The 20,847-nt window shown below is 38.1% G+C and overlaps 2 protein-coding genes across 3 annotated transcripts in view; one reads left to right on the top strand and one right to left on the bottom strand.

The window, feature by feature from the left end:
- Positions 1-4,850: 4,850 nt before the first annotated feature.
- On the bottom strand, positions 4,851-10,973 carry kcng3 (potassium voltage-gated channel, subfamily G, member 3). Its single transcript, XM_008437072.2, has 2 exons — positions 10,063-10,973; positions 4,851-5,644 (listed from the first exon to the last, which is right to left on the bottom strand). Exons 1-2 carry the CDS (start codon positions 10,686-10,688, stop codon positions 5,002-5,004), a joined length of 1,269 nt encoding a protein of 422 aa, XP_008435294.1. The 5' UTR covers positions 10,689-10,973; the 3' UTR covers positions 4,851-5,001.
- A 1,587-nt stretch (positions 10,974-12,560) lies between these two features.
- Positions 12,561-20,847, top strand: part of mta3 (metastasis associated 1 family, member 3) — a 30,872-nt gene continuing 22,585 nt past the window's right edge. Inside the window, exons 1-3 of one of the 2 annotated variants that reach the window (XM_008437070.1) lie at positions 12,561-12,860; positions 15,757-15,824; positions 19,097-19,190. In XM_008437070.1, the coding sequence (XP_008435292.1) occupies positions 12,833-12,860; positions 15,757-15,824; positions 19,097-19,190 (190 nt within the window). In that variant the 5' untranslated portion in view covers positions 12,561-12,832. The remainder of the gene's footprint in view (positions 12,861-15,756; positions 15,825-19,096; positions 19,191-20,847) is intronic. The other variant, XM_008437071.2, reaches the window with a different exon arrangement.

Raw genomic sequence — 20,847 nt, 5'->3', positions numbered from 1 at the left:
GCTTTATTTCCTCACTTTCACTGAAGTTTCTCTGAAACTACTTTGTACAAAACACCACAGGGAGACTTTTAATCCGTGTATGGTTCGTTCTTTGGTTTTTTTATTTTCCTTGAACATCAAAATCTGTTTTTATTGTATCCTAATAAAAGTGAGAAGTGAAGGAAAACCAAGTTTTCAGAAAGCTTATTGATGATGAACATGAAATAGGTTTTTTGAAGAGTTTGAACTCCGGGGGCATTCCCTCTGCTTCAGGCATTTCCTTCTTTTTGCTGCTTTTTGTGAGACCAGCAGTGGTGCAGCTTTCACCGTACATGTGACTCGGAGGAGAGCGCTGGCGGGCTCAGGTGTTCATCGTTCTGAATGTTAAGATTCAGTGCCTACATGAAGCAGAAATGCAGCTTATTTTTAGCCTACAGTTACATCATCATCACTTTGAAATTAGGAAGCACCAGCGACCCAAAGAAATCCGTCTCCCCTGGTGATCGAGACACGTGACTATGGACTGACAGTAATAAGATATGACACTTCATTTAATGAAGATGAATGTGGTTGGAGCAGCCAGCTTATGGAGTCTTGAAATATAAAGTGCCTTGTGAATGTATTAGTACCCAGTGAATCTTTTCATATAGCAACCATAAGCTTCATGTTAGTTTCATTCAGATTTTATATTAGCACAAGGTAGTGGAATGAAGTGAAAAGAAACCTATCAATGTCTTGCTTCATTTTTCTCTTATTTTAAAAATATGTGCTTTTGAAGTAAAAATACACAAACAGATTTGCAGCCAATCTCCAATACCTGGATAATCCTAGATTAAAAACTAATTTGTTTCCCTTCAGAAGTCACCAAATTAGCAAAAGGAAAATATGCTTGTGTTTAAATAATTAACTAAGCTTATTGTACTGTTTGATAACTAGAATAAATTGGAAGGTATGTGTTTAAATTAAAATAATATTTGATCTAATGCCTTGAGACAACATTTGTTGTGAATTTGCTCTTTATAAAGAAATTGTTTTCAAGCATTTCATAAAAAAATGAAATGTAGAATGAGGGGAATTGTTCCTACCAGAATGGAAAACATGAACTTATAAAACTTTCTCCAGTGTTCAGATATTTAAGATGAAATACCTGTTATTTCTTCTTGTGTATGAAATTGCATTTTGTGTCACTTTATGACACTGTTTTGCAATAAAATTACTTGGCAAAATTGGTAAAAATCAACTGAACCAAAGTGCGGTCCGATATCGGTATTGGAAGTGAAAAAAGTGGATCGGTGCATACCTAGCTGTAACGTGATAAAATGTGGAAAAAGTCCAAGAGGCAAAGACACTTTTTGCTTAATTATCTTATGATAAAGTTTGAAATAAGCAGTCAGACACTTTGGTTCTACATACCAGAGGTTTTATTAGAAAAGCTCAAACACTGATCACATTTATCATGAGTATCGATGAAAAATGTCTGATTGAGGGTTTCAATCAAAATGTTCTTTCCTGAAAACTAAAGCTACATGATTTATGTCAGAACTCAGCTAATGAAATATTTGATTTCATTTCAAGACATCTGCTGAACTTAAAGAGCACACAAAGAACAACAAGAATATTCAATGTGACAAGCACGCTCTAAACTAATACAGACCTCTAAAACAGTTCTGGAAACACATTGACTTAAACATTTGATTTATTAAAAAAAAAAAAAGTCAGTTTAATGTGTAATAAAGGGGGGAGGAAAAGGAGAAGAGATGTAGAGAAAGACTGTTGTGTGGGAGAGGTGTTGACTTGTTTGTTCGGATCATGTGTCTGTTCAATAAATCGCATCATCTTGGCAAAGAACGCCACAAACATGCGTGCGTTATCAACGTATCAATGTCAGAACCATCATTCTGTAGCAGCCCTGGATGCTCCTTTTTTGTTTTTCAAACGTACTTTCGGTTTTTTGCACTCAGTTTTATCTCCATTTGTGTTGTGATTCTCCACAAAAAATCCCAGGACAAAGCTGTTGTGCACCATCCAGGAGGTGTGCGTGGATGCAGTCTATTTGTGTGCACAGAAATCAACCACCATAATGATTGGCATGTTGGAGGATGAGGTTGCCTTGGAGACTGAGAAACACAAAATGCCTCACATTCACTCGCAAATAAAGAAGCAGCTTTTCATTCTTTGTGTTTCGGCTTTGTCTTTTTTTTTTTTTTTTGCAATATTTTTTCCATCCTCCATCTCAGACTCCATCTGTCCTGTTGTATCTGTGTCTGTTTTATTGTCTGCCACTTTGAGGTCTCTCCTGACCCAAGCCCATATTTCATTATTCTTGACTTAAAGCTCATCTAACACTCTGAGTCCTCTGTGTAACCCCTCGCATTTGTTCGCGCCTCTCTCCTTATTTCACACCGGTCTCACAGAATGCATCTAGGTCACACATCATTCTTGTGTAACTTGCTCCATCTGGGTTTAAATCTCTGAAAAAGTGAGCGGCCAACAGCCAGACAAACAAACACACATGCATACACACGCACACACACACACACCGATGCGATGCAGCCATTTCTGCCTGATCTGTAACCATGGGGACACAGTGTAAACAGCAACCATAGATAAAAAGGGATTGGCTTTACCTGTGTGTCTCTAATAAATAATTCTCTCTCTCTGTGTGTGTTTATCTGCATGCTGTGCTTTTAAAGGTACACTCCAGGTGGTGAAGCACGAGTTCTTTGAAGAAGGTATTAGTAGGCTGTAGCTTACCTGCATAAGACAGAAATCATCAGGAGGTGAGGCTGGAGGAACATGGAGACTCTACCACAGGACTACAGGTCAGTATTGGTCAAACTGGGGCTGCTTCAGGACGTCGTTTCAGCCTTTAAAACGTCTTGACACCTACTTTTTACATCAGCCATTATTGGGAGGAGATATAATTTAGGATATAACTCACACCAGAATTAAGAGGGACATTCCTCAAACACTTTCATCAGAAATGATGACATATAATCTGTTTATCAGATTTTAAATCAAAATTTTTGTAAGGTACGCAGTAAAAAAAAATTAACAGCAATATTATGATGTATTTAGCCAGTGGCGCAACTACACATTATTCAGGTGGATGCGAAAACGTAGATCGGCGCCCCCAACCCGAGGGAAGGAACGTCAGGGTGAAGGAGCGACACTCACTCCCCCCCCCCCTAAATTTACCTTGTTATATGCGCGAGGTGAAGGAGCGTAAGGCGCGCTGAAGTGTATGGGAAAACATCATCGGTGCGCCGACCCCTCCAGACGGGGTTTTGGCGCCCCCTCTGGTGCTGCGCCCCTATGCGTTGCATACCCTGCATACCCACTTTTTGCGCCACTGGGTGCGCCACCCCCTCCAGACGGGGTTTTGGCGCCCCCTCTGGTGCTGCGCCCCTATGCGTTGCATACCCTGCATACCCACTTTTTGCGCCACTGTATTTAGCCTGTCATAGAGACAAAAACTGTGTTAATTTTTCAATCATATTTGAACCTTGTCATTCATATGTCTTAGTTCCAAACTAAATATTTAATTCATAAACCAAAAACTTATCTTGAAAATTTATTTAATTAATTGATTTAGTTTCCAAGCATTTACATTTAGCTCCAAATTAAATATTAATTTGTTGACTAAATATTTAGTTTCAAAATAATTTTTTATTTTCTAAGCTAAATATTTATTTTCCAAATTAGACATTTAATTTTCAAAATAAATATTTATTTCCTAATCTGAACTATTTTGCTTTGACCTAAATATTTCAGGCCAAGCTAAACATTTAACTTGTGAATTAAATATTTATTTTGGGATGATACTAAATATCATATGTTCACCATGAATGACATGGTGAACATGTGACTTTGAAAAATTAACACCCATTTTTGTTCTCTATGACTGGTTAAATAAACCAAAAATATTGCTGTTAATTTTTTTTATTCTACAACTTTAAAAATATAAGTTTAAAAAAACAACAATTTATGTCTTCAAACTATTTTTTTTAACAAATATAAGATGATTAAAATAAGAAATAACAAATTTATTGGGGGAAATAATCTATAAAAACAAACCTGGGCAGGTATGAAAAATTAATTTCCACTTGCTTCATCTACAGTCAGAATAAGAAACAATAATAAACAATAAGAAAGAATGTATAGGAGAAAAAGATGGTAAAATCACTGATGGAGAAAAACAGTAAAGAAACAAAAACAACTCTTCATGATCTCCCAAAATTTTAGAAAAATAATCCAAAAAATCTGGGGATAGACATGTTCAAAGAAATACTTTTAGAAAGGTAGAGAATTTGAGAAAAAGAACCTCATGCTAGCAGTGAAACACGGTGGTGGTAGTGTGATGGTCTGGGGCTGCTTTTATTGATGCGACAGAAATCCTGAAGGAAAATATCATCATCAGTTCCTGGCCTCAAGCTCAATCCCACTTCATACAATGACACAGTGGCTAAAATACTCTGAAAATGAACACTTTGTAGTGGCCTAGTCAAAGTTTAGACTTAAATCTGACTATGGTGCTGGACATAAACAGGAAGCTCATGCTGCACTGCAAAAACACAACATCCAAGTATTTTTTTTTGTCTAGATCCAGTGCAAATATATTTGGACACTAGAAAACAAATGAAACTGACTTACAAGTGACTTTTTAGCAATATATAGGAGCTTAGTTTAAGTAAATAAACAATACTGGTTATTATGATTTTCTCACTCATAATAACGCAGGTATTTCATGTAATAAATTCAATAATATGCCAATGGAACTTGTACTTTTTTTTAATCAATATTAAAGAATTATTGTCTTAAAACAAGCTCCTATATCTGGATGAACAGTTACTTGTAAGTTAGTTGTCTTCTGAGATATTTGCACTAGGAACAAAACAAAAACACTTGGTAAGACTTTGTGTTTTTACAGTGTGCCAAAGCCAGGAGACAGGGCAGTTCACACAGTTGGTTATTTCACAAGGACATCCTCTGGTTTGCTGTGTTTGCGTCTGATTTGGTTCACTACAGAATCTCTGAAGTCACGTTTCGTGCGTATCTAGCGGAGCGGAGCTTCAGTTCGTGGTAGCACTGAACAAAGCTGTGGTAGATGAAAGTGATGGGCAAAGCCAGGAGAACAATCCCGCTCACAACACACATCCCCCCGAGAACTCGTCCCCCTGTCGTCACTGGATACACGTCCCCGTACCCGACTGTAGTCATGGAGATGATGACCCACCAGGCGGCGGCCGGGATGCTGGCGAAGTCCTGGTTCTTCGAGTCCAAGTCCAAGCCGTGCTCCAGCAGCTGTGCCAGGGCGCTGTATATCGCCATGGCCACAAAGACAAACACCATGAGCATGACCATCTCCCTGTAGCAGCGCCTGAGCGTCAGCCCCAGAGTCTGCAGGCCCAGGAAGTGTCTGGCCAGCTTCATGAGCCAGAACACTCTCATCATCCTCAGCACGCGCAGTATCACTCCAGCGACCCCGAGCCCGGCACCCGGCATCCCAGCTCCGGCCATTGCCATGGTGACATAGTAGGGGGTAATGGCAATCGCGTCGATGATGTTCAGCGGATGGCGGATGAAGTTGCACTTGTCTCTGGCCAACAGAAAGCGCACGATGCATTCAGCTGTAAACCAGCCGATGCACACTGCCTCCACTATCCTAAAGAAGGAAGATGGAGAGAGAAAGAGTTCAACAATAAACAGGAAATGGCAGAGGAGCTCCAGAGAGATAACAGTATGCTTGATGTGAGATACTGCTTGACTTGGTCTGTCAGTGTGAGGCAGGAATAAGCCAAGCAAGAGGATTTAAATGATTGGAAATAAGGAGCATATCTGATGCAATTTAGACATACAAGTAAAGAAAAACAGGCTGAATTAAACTCCACACATGGGAAAGAAGAAAAAGCCTTAAAGAGTGATTGTGACAAAATAAGCCACACAATTAATCCCCCAATTAACACAGCAAAGGCCATAAAGCTGAATTAGAAAGCTATCCCGCTGGTATTTGACACAAACGAGATTCAAGGAAACAAAGACCACATGTTCCAACATGGTAGCGATTACCACAATTGAATCAAACCAAATTATGAAGCAGCTGAGAAAGCTGCATCATCTACTGGCATGAAACTGGATCCCTTTGGCCCCAAGTACGAGCGACGCTTTTAGTTGATTACCTAACCCCCTGGAAAAGCTCCAAACTCAAAGCTTCGTCCAGCCTGAGAGAACAAAACCTAACCTTATATAGAAAATGGATTCCTCAGGACTTCCTTCAGAGGACAGGCTGTAGCAAAAAAAAAAAAAAAACACAATGCAGAAATGGAAATGCAGGTTTTCATTTTGTGACCAAAAGAGTCACTCAGACAGAAACTGCCCTCTTGTGAGACCGCAAAAGGAAAAGGTAAGAGAAATATATCACAAGGGAGCTCCCTCTGTTATTAACACTTCAAGTTTAGTAGATAATATTGATCCATTATTGATTTTCTCTTAGGGGGCTTGTGTGACAGCCATGTGAGGATGCTAATGATTAATGGGGTTGTCTGAAACTCATCAATGAGCATAATGTCATCAGAGGCGCCGGTTTACCAAGCACCAGGCTATATTTACCATGTTTCCGCTAATACACTAACAACTGCTGGGTTATTTGTTAAACCCAAATGCTCAGTTTATGCTGCCAGGGCGGAGGTTGGGAAGTTTAACCAAACACTGGATCAAAAATGACTAAATTCTAGATATATAAAACCTCATCGTTCTTCACAGGCCGCCATTTTGATGACCAGATCAGACTTCCCTATCGCCTCTTCCACCAGATCAAATAACGGTAACATTCTTATTTATGCATTTTAAATGTATCAATAAAGGGAAATAGAAAGCAGTAGCTAACGCTCTGTTTCACATTTTGGACATTATTTGTTGTAATTTTCCATTATCGACTCATGCATGGAAATTTCATGACTATAATAAATAACAGTAGATTTTGTTTAAGAGTTATTTTGGTTGCATTAGGGAACATAATCTGTCATATTTCCTAAAACTCAAGTTAATGCAATACAATGTTGAGAGAAAATATGTGTAATTCAAGTTAATTACACATGAGATTAGAGGATTTTTCTGAGGATTTTTTCATAATTTATTAAATTGCTACCATGCAGGCTTAAGTGCATGGTAAATGTTTTTTTTACAGGACACATGGGTTGGTGTAAAATAGGTATTTGAACTGTCAGTTATGATTTGATCTGGAGATTAAAAATTCTGTCTTGTTTTCAGTCTAACTGTTATGGGAATGGTGTTTTATTTTTAATATTAGTTGTACTGAATTAGTCATAAATTGACCCAGTTTGGGAGTTTTCATCAAGATTCAGTGAGAGTAGAAATATGATCAATGTTGGATCGCTGAATGTGAGTTATTTGTTAATAAAGGCTTTACAAATATATGAGTGTGTTGTCTTTTTTTCATCAAATTATTTTAACACAGAATCAAAATGTCTGTGTTTTTAATTGCTTTGTGTGAAGGCACGGCTTGCATGAGTTAATGCTACAGTGACTGTTGTTTTTATCAGATTCTGGCAGACTGCAGTTAAATTTACATTAATAACTTCGGGGATAATGCGTCTGGTATATCTGTCCATCTCTATGCTGATGACGCAGTTGTTTACCGCCATGGAAACTCCATTGCCTTAGTTTGCAATCTTCTACAGGCTGCTTTTGACATTATTCAGTCACATTTGTTGCATCTCAAATTAATTATTAATTCTCAATACTGACAAAACTAAAGGTATTTTGTTTTCAAACTGCTCTAGCTGCTATCCTTTCTGCACAAACTGAAATTTTCTTGTTAGAAATGGATGATACTAGATGAAAATCTTTCTTTTATGTCAAAAATTGATAGTATGAGTATCAAATAAGGATCTTTTCATAGAATTAAAACATGTTTTTTATTTAACATCAATAAATGACCTGGGGCAGCTGACCCTTTACCTCACATTGATTATGGTTTTATTATTTATATGAATGTTCCTGTTAGCTCCTTACAAGCTGAATGCTGAGGTTCACTACAGGATGTAAAAGTCCAGCATTGCACAGTGTATTCTCTGGTTACCTGACATTTACCTTTTTATCTGACTTCCTTGGACTTCCTTGAACTGGAAAAAAATGCATTTTCTTAAATTGCATTTTAATTGAACTAACGGTTTTAATCACCTTAAGGTAAACTGAGAAATCATCTGTGGATGGCTGTTTATGCTCTTAGTGCTTTTTTGTTATTTTCTTTTATTTTATCAAAGTTTTACCTTGTCGAGACAATTAGATAGATTTTTACGACTATCAAATTATTATGTACAAATAAAGTAGATTGCTTTTAAAAATGAGGCTTCACGTTGCTGTGAGATCTACCTGTATAAAAAGGTGAAATAATAAAGAAATATGTTGCAACTTTACCTGTTTGACTCCAGTGACTCCAGGATAATGTGTGAAGCGAAGCAAATGGTCACGATGACAATGATTTATATTCAGTACACAAAATACAACTTTATATTCCTGATTCTTTTCATTTGATTATTTCTTATAACTGGAAATAATAAGTTTTTGTATCCTGTAAAATTTGCCCTTACTGTACAGTTTTCCATTCTTATTTTTCTGTTTTTATACTTTTTTGCTTTTGTGTTAATCTGGATGCATCCATTTACCTTAAACCTGCTAATTTTACCATTCTGGGACAAGAAAGGATATTTCTTTTCTATCCTTTTCTATACCAATATAGTATTTTCATTAGGTTAGTTTTTGAGCATGTCTGCCCCTCATAAAATGGCACCAGATGCAGTCTGCACTCCTTCTGCTTCACTTCACTCCATCAGCTCCTCTTCCTGGGTGATGGGTGATTTCTTATTTCTTTGATCATTACAATGGAACAGGCTGTTCTGTACAAGCAAATTTTACTGACCTCTATGATACTGTAACATTTCTCTGCAGGCACACATAATACAAGTGATACATCTGAAGAAAGAATTTGATTAAAAATATCCAAATGAACTGGATCAGGGTTTCAAACTTATTTTTAAGTCATTATCACATAAGATAGGTAAGTCTCAGAGCAAAAGTCTCTTACGAGACTGAAACTTGAGTTATTATTTTAAGCAACAGAATTATTTTGAAATTTTGCACCAAAAAAAGCTCTGCTTTTGGCAATAAAATCCATCTTACAGGTCTATTTCTACTACCCTTCATCCTGGCATTTTTAACTATGTTGTACATACAGAGTTTAAGTTTAGACATAACTAGATGAAACTTAATGGTGCATGTTCAAGTTCCCTGTCTGACAAACAGGAGAATCCCCTAAAGTTGGAATTTCTACTGGAAAATTTGCATTTCAGTAAACATGTCTGAGTTTTGTTTCCAATATGGCTGCTGTGCATATCATATGTACTGAAAGGTGACATTTATTATCACTTCTGACAGTTTGCATGTCATTAAAGACGACTCACACAAAGTACTAAACATTTCTTTTTGTAATTTTGTGCTTAAGCCTGACTTTATAAAATAAAGAGAAATGTGCGGTTATCAGTTTACATTGCTAATAGGGCAAATCCAGTTTTTAGATTTGAATGCTCTCAAATTAGTGATATCTGAGCATATGGGTCCATCTTTCCTTCACATAAATAATACTTTCTAAGACCTAAAATTGGGAGAAAAATACTAGTTTTCATTACTTAACAGAACCACATGAAGAACCTGCAGGTATATGTGGAAAAATACTCTTAGGAGGTCCGATTCGTTATGTGATGTCATGATGAGAGGGGTGTGGTGTGGAACCCTGATAGTGGGAGTTTGTTTATCTCGATTAAACAACATTTTACCACAAAACAGCAAAGCAAAGAGTGACTTGACATATTTCTCTGTAGGTGACAAACTATATTTAGCGTCAATGTGGTGGATTTGACTGAATTTGAAAGATTTATTCATGAAGTGTCTCACTTTTACGCACAGGACTTAAGAGCACCATCTCATTGCGCCTCAATGTCTGACCGCATTTCACGGAGGGGGAGCCCCAAAAGCACTGCAGTTTGGTCGCACACCACCGCCTACCTGTGCTCTTCCACGGTAGTCTTCTTAGCCGTATCCCAGTCCGGCAGCGTGCTGGCACACAGCATGATCATAGAAACAATCACGAAAATCACGGACACCGAAGCCAGAAGCTGCGCCGCCAGGGAAGAATTAGGGTCCTCGAAGGTTTTGCGCATCCTCTCGAGCCATTTGGCGCGTCCGGTGAGCGCAATCTGTTGCACCGTCTCCTCCGGAGTCAGGCACTCATCCCCGGACAGTATGATGTCCCCCTCTGAGAGACTGTCCATCCCGATGTCGGACATCCTCTCGTCCAGGCGCTTCTGGCAGCAGAAGTCCAGGTGCGCGGTCTCCAGCCCCCAGTAGAGCATCTCGGTGTAGAAGGACAGCTCGCAGACTCCGGGGACAAACCGGAGTTTGCCGGAGCGCACGTACAGCATGATGAACACGAAAGCTTGCGCGTGGCGGTCGAAGAAGAACTCGTTCCGGTCCCGGTCGTAGTCGTCGCACAATTCTAGGACCTCTTTCTCGGTCGCGCAGGCATGTAAGCGGCTGACGCGCCGGAGGGGGAAATCCCTGATCACCTCACGAGTGAAGGCGTACCGGGTTCCCCCGACATTCAGCACGCATATGCTCTTCCCGAACTTCATCTTGGCGACCTGTACGCGACTAAAACTCTTCTTCACTGTCCATTCTTCCTTTCATCTCAGGAGTCAGGGCACCTGGGGGGAGCGGACGGTCTCCCCTGGCCCCCGGGGCGTGGCTCTCCTTTCCTGGAAGCGGACCTATAGGTTTGGTCCGTGTGTGGATGAAACTAAATCTCCTCTGTTTCTCCCACTGCCCGCTCCTTCTGCCTCTGTGGTCTGGATAAAACTCTCTCCACCCCACTCAGGGCGAGCCAGTCCCATCCGTGATGTCATATGCGCGCAAGCAGCGAGAAACACAAACCCCCCACGGTAAAACCACAGCTTATTGTTTTGTTTCCACACTGATAAAACACTGTCAGAATGTAACCAATAACCCAGAGGCAATAGGATTCTATTTGGACAGCTTTCAATTAATGATTCTGAGTGGAAACAATGAGGAAAAATGCATTTTAAAAATCTACAGTGAGCAAAGTTTGATTCTAACATTTTCAATCTATTTTGAGTCAAATATACTGTTTACTGAAATGTATTGTTATATGTTTCATGCTATACATGTATAATTGTGGGCTTTTTAGCAATAAAAAATAGGCTGTAATGGATCATTTGAAAACTTTGTTCATCTGTATCTTGTACAGTCTGATATGATAAGTCAGTCCTACTAGCTTCAGCTACCCCACTTGTTTGGGTCAATACAAAACCTTTATTTTTATTTTTATTTTTATTTGCTAGCTTGTTTTTTTAGCCTTCGACTTGTGGGTTAATTCATTGCCCTGCTGCATAACATAAGTAGGCTTGACCTGAGCAAAGGTCATGAACCCATTAGTTCTGCAATTGGCTTCAGGATTTTCTGGTAGAGAGCAGAATTTCTAGTTTCATCAATTACAGCAAAGCAGTCCCAGACCATGACACGACCACCACCACGTCTGAATGTTTATATCAAGTTCTTTTTCTGAAATTTGGTGTCAGTTTTCCACAAAAGCTGCACTTTTCTCTAGTAAGTCCGCATACTTACCCAAACATTTTACAACCATGTTATCTTTAGATGATTGCAGCTTTTAAGAAAAACAGCATGATGAAAACCACTTTTTATTCACTGGAGAAAACGTGGAGGTGGTTGAGGAATATAAATATCTCAGCGTTCTCTTTACCTCTCTTTACAGACTGAACTAGAGGCGCAACATTGAAACCGATAGAGCAGACCTTACTTCTTCAGGAAGTTTAAGTTCTTTACTGTTTGCAGTAAGATGCAAAATGACTGTTGTGTAGAGTCATCTTTACACAACATCTGTTTGGCTAGCACCAAAAAATGCTAAACAACCTGATTAAGAAGGCTGGTTTCTTTCTGGATACTACTGGAATCACTGGAGATGATAGTGCGAAGAATGATTCTTCATAAAATAATAATAAAATTAAAAAATATGGGCAACCCTGAGCATCCTCTTTTTGAAACTGCTTCACAACAACAGTGTCTTCAGTCAGAGGCACCCTCAGAATCGCTGTAATACTGACCACTAGAGGAGATCCTTAACTGCACACAGCAATCAGCATCTACAACTTTTAGAAGAATCTTGAATAATATGAGTCACAACAACATTTAATGCCTATTTTGGAATCAATAAAGTATTTTTAAATTTAATTTAGTTTAATTTTAAACATTTAAGTGTGTCAAAATGCAAATACAGAGCGTATCTTTAATACTTCTCAAGGTTTTATCTGTAAAAAAACCCAACTTTTATTCATAACAGGACATTTTACGGCTACTTTTTGTTGATCTAACTTATAAAATCCCAATAAAATACATATTAGTTCTTTCGACGTGCCTGTGTTTGCGCCTGCGCAGCCCCCTCCGCCGCCTCCGAACAGTGAGTGGTTTTTCGGGTTCAYCCGACTTCTGTCGGCCGCTCTGAGTTTACTGTATTGTAATAAGCTGCTGCTGCGAATCGGTAGAGGAGGAGGAGTAGGAGGAAGGGGGGTCTGAGTAGCCAAATTTCTCCCCTGATAGTGAACACATCCGGAGTCCCGACGATCGTAATTTTAAAATCACGTTGTCTTTTTAGGAAACAGAGTTTTAGATGTATATATTTTAAAATTTATTTATGTCATTTCGCTTAGTTTATGCTTTACGTTAACACGCTGGGAGGGCAGAAATGGCGGCCAACATGTACCGGGTCGGAGGTATGTATGTTAGTGGATCCTTTTTAAAAAAAAAAAAAAAATCAAACAGAAACAACTAAGTTTGGGATCTCCTTTGTGTTATTTGGTGATGTGTTAGTGATTGTGCGTGTAATGGTGAGATGCGGTTGAGCTGCATGTTTAGATGTGAGTGAGGCTGGAGCCGGAAGGTGAGCTTTTCTTAATATTTGGGATCCAAAATGGGTCAGGCCTCTCAGCAGCTAGCCGCCAGCTCGCTAACTGGCTACCTGGTAATGTAAACATTTTTTTCAGCTGTCGGCACTGTTAGCCGCTACAGTGGTTGCTAAATACTTTCACGGTGGACGTGGAAGAGCCACAAGCTGTGTTAGCCCACGGCTGGAGGTGTATTTAAGCGGCTGGTGAAATTTCATTTCGGTCAGTCTGAGGCTGCCTTTGTATTTGCCTCTTCTGGCATGCAGCCATTAGTCTACGAGTCCTTATTTAGCTAACGTTAGCACAAGCCGCGGCTCGCCGTCTTCTTCCTCCTTTTATTATTTCTGCATTGTAATTAGACGACCATCTTGGTGACATTAAAACCTGCTTTCCCCCGTGGCGTTTAACATTACACACACATTGACTTGTAGTGTGGTTAGTGATCAAGTCGGGTTGCTTGGTCGACCAGCTAGCTCGTTAGCACTCTGCTGGAATTCAGCATCAAATTATTGTCTTCATGGCGTCGGTGCGTCTGCTGGGCTGAACCTTACACCTTCATTTGCTCTTACTCGACCTTTCCTTTACCTCAAAATGGAAAGTTATCCTAAATACCTGGATGCATCACTTGTTTGTTGCAGCGTAAACCTTATATTTTGCCATTCTGGCAACCACTTGCACATCACAATGTATCTTATCTTCATTTCTGATGCCTTCAGGTGCTCTTTGTTAACTCCACGTTGCATTCAAGTCCTGTCCTGCGTAATACACAGAGCATGTGCACCTCACTAAATCTTCACATGCATTTATATGAATTATGCATTTCAAAAATTGAAACACATTTATTATATAGATGCATTTCACACATGATAATAATGGCTTAAGTGTTGAATTCTGTTACATTTTTGATGATTAAAGGGTTTGAAATTCAAACGTACCTTTTTATTAAATGTTGTCGTAACTCAACCAAGTATCTTTAATGAGTTGTTGTTGACGGTGATGCTGTGGGCAGGAAGGATCTACAGTAGCAGTCAGTCTTGCATTGAATCTTAAGAGGCTTCTGACCAAATCTGTTGTTTATACTTTATGACATGCTAACAGCTCAATTTCCAGGCTGCAGAGATGATATTATACAGTAGGATGTCCTGGTTGACAACATCAGTTGTTGGGAAGGACTGCTAATCCACCTCACTTGCTTTTGTCGCTCTTCTTTAAATCTATCTTGCTGTATGGTTAGAAAGCCGGACAGAAACGTAGGGAATCCTTTCCCCTGTTAGGGGGAAAGTGATGGCTGGAATCTCTTCCTTGTTTCTCTGCTCTGCATCACCTTTTCAACTGCTTTGGGATTTGTCGTCATAGTTCAGATATCATTTGAGCTTTTGGGATGCTAATCAGCTGCTCCCAGTTGTGAAACAATACCTTGTTGCCATGGTTATGCATCCATAATTGTCTAAAAGTCAAAAAGTAAGAAGAAAGATCCTTCCAGCTGCACTGCATCCAAAACCAGAGGGAATGACTGCCCCAACATCCAACTAAAAAAATCTAGTCACTCCAGCATCGCTCCTGAATCAGAGACAAGAGTCAGTAGCACCTTACTTAAGCTAAGCAGAAAATAGGCTGGATCGTCATCTAAATCTGTTTTTAGATGGAATTAAATTTCATTTTGAAATTTTACTTTTGAGGAAGGGTAACAGAAATAAATTATGACAAAAGCCGCCATTTTAAACCAACTCCAGTCTCAGAAATATCACCTTTTGTTAAAAAAAGGAAGCTTTAAGCAGCCGTCATGTTTTTATTGAACCCTTATTTACATAATCATCAGTTTTTATTCACAAGGAAAGCGGTAGTAGGTCTATAATGGTGACAATCACATGTGAACCGCCTGCTGCTAATCATGTCAGGAGCATCTTGGATTTTGAGTGTGAAAATGACTGATGATGCTTTTTCACTACTGTAATATTTACATTTATTTAAGTTGCTTCCTTGCAGAAGCTCTCCGACCTTTGGCACATTTTGTCAACTTGCAGACATAATCTTCAAGATTTTATTTTAAGAGTATATTTGACAGATCAGCACACAGTAATGCATAATTCTGAAGTAAAACAATACTTTTTTTAGAAATATAAATAATGACTTCATAGAGCCACTTTATACTCTAGTTGCAGCTGCAAGTCTCTTTTGCATGTTGTATATAGAACATTTTGTTAGTTCTTCCTTGAATACTAACTCAAACTCAGTCAGATTTAATGGAGAGGATTTCTGAAAATCAGTTTTCAAGTCTTACTACAGATCAGATGGTTTCCTGTCTGGACTTTGACTAGGTCACTGTAATACATGAGCAAGCTTTTATATAAACTTTTCCATTGTCGTTCTCATAGTCTGACTGTTCCATTAGATGCTTTTGGAAAATGTTCTCTATACATGAACAATAGAGAACRGGTAAAAGGAAGGATAATAATGTGAAATTGGCTAAAGTTTTGAAAGGATACAGGATCTCTACACCCATAGTCCAACTTTTCTGATAAATGTCTCAGAGCTACAAATCATGCTTTACAGTATTTCATAAATTTGCTTTCGGGCATTTTATTTTGGTTGTAATTCACTGGGAGTCATTTTCGTTGCATCCTCACAAATAAAAATGTTCCTATAGTTGAAGTTGGATTTGTTTTGTCATAAGTGTGTTTATTTTGGCTATGATGTTCTGATGACCTCTTGTTTGGTGTTGCAGATTACGTCTTCTTTGAAAATTCCTCCAGTAACCCTTACCTGATCCGTCGGATAGAAGAACTCAACAAGGTAACTGCATTGTTTGTCATTTTTGTGCCGAAGGGGGAATAACTTGGATTCCTGCCTGCAACCTCCACCTATTGCCCCTATGTCTATGTGCGCTCTGGTATTTCAAGTGTTAATTGTTTGACTGAAATTGACAGGTGTTCCTTTGTCTCCCAACTGTCGTTTTTTTATTTATTTTTTTATTCCTGGACACACCTGTAAGGGCGTGTGCGCTTGTTGACGTAATAATACCTGTAATAAAGGCTTTTAAAGCCCACGTATTTGTGCTTAGCATGCACGGTTAGCTAGAATCTGATACCAGCTTTTACCTGGAATAAATCTGCAACATGATCTGATGCTGTTCCAGCTTGGTCACGTGTACAGGTTCCTCTTTTAGCATGTCTGCAAGGAGTGTGTCAGTTAAACCAACACAAAGCAGACCAAAACATTGCATCGTTAATCTAGGCTTGCTTGCATGGAGTTGAATAGTTAGATTGGAAGCAAATATTTAGTGAGAAAATGACAAATAAGGTTTTATTTATTAAAAAAATATTTATTAATGTAATAGAGACAAAACGGGGAATTGTTGCATCAGACTCTTTGTTCGCCACATAATCAAGGAATTTGACTTTGGCTGCACTTTGCTCTCAGTGGAGACATTCGGTGTAATATTGCTGCTTCGCAGAGAAAARGGAGCTTATACGTCGCTTATCTTCGTTGTTTGTTAAATAAACTTGAGATAGTGAGGGGTGAGTAACATGACTTCTGCTGTTGTATTGCTTTACTATGTATTTCTTATTTTCTAATCAAAAGGACACCTGGTCTGATCTGCTGGTTGTAAACAAATGTGCACCTTGTTTGATTAAAATATGAGCAAAAAGTGAAATTCGTGGTTTATATAAGTTTATTACGCACACACACACACACACACACACACACACGCGCACACACACACACACACACACACACACACACACAAACTTCAAAGATTTACACAACTCAAAATAAAGTTTGTGTGCTGTTCATTATACACACTTAACAATTGGTTGGGGCTCCTTTTGTATTTCATAGAGGTGATGAACCTTCCTCTGAACAAGACGCCATACATTTTCCATATGCGGTTTTGGTTTGGTTAGTTWACTAGTCGATCAAACGCAGTGATTTGATCATCATTAATGAAAATAATAGTTGTACTTTTGGGAATGTGGCCAGATGAGGAGGTCTGCTGGAAAATAAAATCATCTCAATGAAGAAACATGAAGTGGATCAAACAGATATGTCTGTAATATGTGGAKAAAATGTTTCCGTCATTCTCGCTTATTGAGAACTGAAATATCACATAAATCGGACCTGAATATATATAAAGCCACGTTTAATGAATCATCCTCGAGCTCTTCAATGAGCTTTGCATTTGCAATCCTCTCAAAATTGTGGCTCTCCCTGTTGATTTTGCACAATTTGTCTTCCACGAAACTTTCCATTGTTATGCTTAGAGCACTTTGATCAGCCAGCAGTTTCAGCAGTGACCTTTTTGTGGCTTGATCTCGTCAGGGAGGGTTCCAGTGATTACTATTGACTCAGCAGCACACCGCATGATGGTGTAGACCACTAGTGTCAAACTCAAGGCCCGGGGGCCAAATCTGGCCTGCTGTAGCCTTTTATGTGGCCCTCTAACCTCCAAATTACATCRACACGTCCGTCCAGTTTTTCACAAATCCGGTAAATTCACACAAAATCAACAGAGCCCCACATTTTTTCTGATTTTACTGAATTTTTTTTCTCAAGATTGGCCAGAAATATTGGGTTTAAGTGACAGCTGCCTCAGCCTTACTTGATGTCAAGTTATAATCTGTGACCGACAGGGTAATTAATAAAGTCAATTTTAGCATCATACAAATATTGTAAAATTTCCTTACAAATATTTCTAAATTGATGCCACACAATCTGTGATTTTGATTGCAAAAAAAAAATAAAAAAATCACAAAGTCCTGGTTGGACTGATCAGTGTGAAAAGATATTACACTTATTGAATGCTGAAACAAACAGTTATGTATTGATATTTTAACAGTTTAATTGGTTTTATCAATACATTCTAGTCCAACCGGCCCTTTAAGAACATTCAGTTTTTTGATATGGGCCAAAATRAAAATGAGTTYGACACCACTGGTGTAGACTSTCAGATTTGTTGAAAACCTTTTGATGAATCTGAATGCAAAGGCTGCAGCTTTCCTAGTTTCATATATTTGCTACATTTCTTCCTTTCTCTGCACTTCTTCTTGTCCAGCTACCACTGATGTTATCAGTAAGATCAGTGGTTTAAATTGTGTGTCAAACKTGAGGCSTGTGGGCCATATCCGGCCCGCCATAACTTTTTATGTGGCCCTCCAAGTTCTAGACGAAACTCTAAATGTGCTTAAGTATTACTTTATCTATCAAATCAGTTCAGTTTTTATGTTTACTGCCAAATTATATCAATCAATATGTCCTGTTTCTTGAGAGTTATCATGGAAATTCACACAAAATAACAAGTCGCTACACTTTTTTTGCACTAATATTTAATTGGTAGTTTATAGCAGATTTTCCACAAAAATKGTCAAAAAGTTTCTTGTACTAAATGGATGCCTCAGCCTTAATGTCAGATTATAGTCCACAATCTAAACAGCGAGTAATAAAAAGTCGCATTTATAGATATAAAAAAGCAGAAATATTTCCAAATTAGTACCACAAACTTTTTGATTTTTAATCACAAAAAAATTCACAAAACAATTGTAAAATCCTGGACGGACTAAAAAGATGTTCAATATTATTTAATTTTAAGGATGTATTAACAGTTTGTGAACAGGTTTTATCAATAYATTCTGGCACAACCGGCCCTTTAAGAGCATTCATGATATTGATTTGGCCCAAAACGAAAATGAGTTTGACACCCCTKAGTTAATGAATCAGTTACTTCTGAATCTATACGCCAACTTCATCCAATGAGTTGAATAACTGAAATAAATCACTTTTTCTCTATTATTTAGATGCACCTGTTCTCCCACATTAAATCACTCAGCATCAGTTTTGCCATTTAATACTTGTCAGTCCACCCGTTGGACTAATTGTACAACGTGACAATRAATCAATCATCTTTTCTTTTTCTTTTTTTTTAAACCGTTACTGTTCTTTCCAGCTTGTCTCAACTTGATGGATGCACAAAGGAGATCTGGCTCTTCTGGGAAATTGGAGTCGTGTAGATGGGCTTGTTTGCTGCATTTCTTCATGCCAACCTTGATCCTCATTCTCTCTTATTTCAGACCGCCAGTGGGAATGTCGAGGCCAAGGTGGTTTGTTTCTACAGAAGGAGAGACATCTCTCACAGCCTCATCCAGCTCGCGGATAAACATGCAAGTGAGTCGCTGGCTCAGACCATTTTCAGTTACAGCTGAAATTTGTGTTTGGAGAAGTGYATGAATATAAACTGCAGAGGAAAAACTGGACGTTGTGTATTAATGTTAATGGTTCCGCGACTGAATGGCAGAATCTCTTTTTGTCAGTTTGCCTCAGGGCAGCTGTGGCTACAATGYAGCTTACCACTGTCAGTGTATGAATGGGTGAATGTAGCGTGAAGCACTTTGTAGTTCCTGTATTTGAAAAAGCACTACACAGGGTTTCCTCTACATGTAACTGATAACACCGTGGCAAAATAAAAGCCACCACACCTTCAGAATAAAAGCTTTTTTGAAAATTTTTTATATTGTATATGTAAAGCATATACATTTACATATCCTATAGTTGTASACTTGTACTCACCATAATCAGAGTTTGAAATGAATTTAAACATCATGAAAGGTTAAAATGTACTTTATTTTGAAAAACAAACACTTCCGGCTTGAAACTGTGTGCTGCTCTCATGAGTGAAGGAAAACTTAAAATACCTGTCCGAAGTAGAGGGAGARAAAAGGTGAAAGAAATTTAAGGAAGGCTAAGTTTAATTCATTTTTAGTTCCTTAGTGTTAACATTTGAACCACAGTTAATTAATATAGTTTGACTTTCATTCATAATGTTTCAAATACGGTTTGAAATCTTTCTGATTTTGGTATTTAATCAGCAGCATCGTGTCTAAATACACAAATGGCTTCACAAACTTAGTCTGACATGTAATAACAACTTTAATTTGTTCTGTCAGAGCAAAGCAGTGGAAAATAAATAATAAAGAAATTGACAAAAACAATAAGTTGACTGCTGTGGTCAAATATGTAAAATAAACTGCAACCAAACTTTCTGTCAAATGGCTCAGAGGTGTAATTAGGAATTATAAATATAATGTAAAATAAATAATAAGGCATGATGTCACGGAGAGCACAAAGTACAGAATTAGACTGCATAGATCTGCCACATTGTCACGGATACGTGTAGATTTTCTTTTCAATATCGGAACTGATCCAGATATTRGTATCCAATTGTTGCATCGCCGCTATTTATTTTACAATACCTTACGAAAAATGTCAAAAATAATAAAAATAAATAAAATATTTTGTCTAAATAAGACAATCTTTAAAAAAATTGCAGCTTTCTCCAACATCAGTCAGAATCTCCAAGTAAAGTAAAATYCTCCAAATCATGAGGCGAAGACAAGAATTACAACACGTCTTATTTACAATGCAGATTATAGCTCAATACCTTAAAATATCACACAATATATTTATTTTTCTTTTAAGATCAGTTAGAAAAATAAACTTTAGCACCACATAATTCAATATTTGAGAGAATAAATATCAGATTAACTTATATTAACGACACAGGAGCCTTTTGAGCCTGATAAATTATTAAATATTTGTATTAGATTTTGGCTCATCCATTCTGTATGAGAGCAGTTGGCATTACACAGCTCTGCAGTTGCACACACTAATATTCCATATTTATGATCTCTAACTTATGTTAACATTCAGTGTTTGCAGTTTCTGCCTGTATTTTCTGTTGGTTTATAAATCTTTACTGAGATTTTCAGAAKGCTGACACCATAGAAGKCTCCACGGATCAAACAGATATGTCTGTAATATGTGG

This window comes from Poecilia reticulata, linkage group LG19, assembly GCF_000633615.1.
Source record: "Poecilia reticulata strain Guanapo linkage group LG19, Guppy_female_1.0+MT, whole genome shotgun sequence".
NCBI classification, from domain to species: Eukaryota; Metazoa; Chordata; class Actinopteri; order Cyprinodontiformes; family Poeciliidae; genus Poecilia; species Poecilia reticulata.
Note: the sequence above shows the minus strand (reverse complement) of the source record. Positions and strands in the feature narration are given on the sequence as shown.

What these genes read in the sequence shown, in the direction of transcription:
- kcng3 (XM_008437072.2), bottom strand. Translation starts at nt 10,688, where the DNA reads ATGAAGTTCGGGAAGAGCATATGCGTGCTGAATGTCGGGGGAACCCGG. An exon ending in ACTACCGTGGAAGAGCACAG is followed by an intron (nt 5,645 to 10,062) that starts GTAGGCGGTGGT and finishes TTCCTTCTTTAG; the next exon opens with GATAGTGGAGGCAGTGTGCA.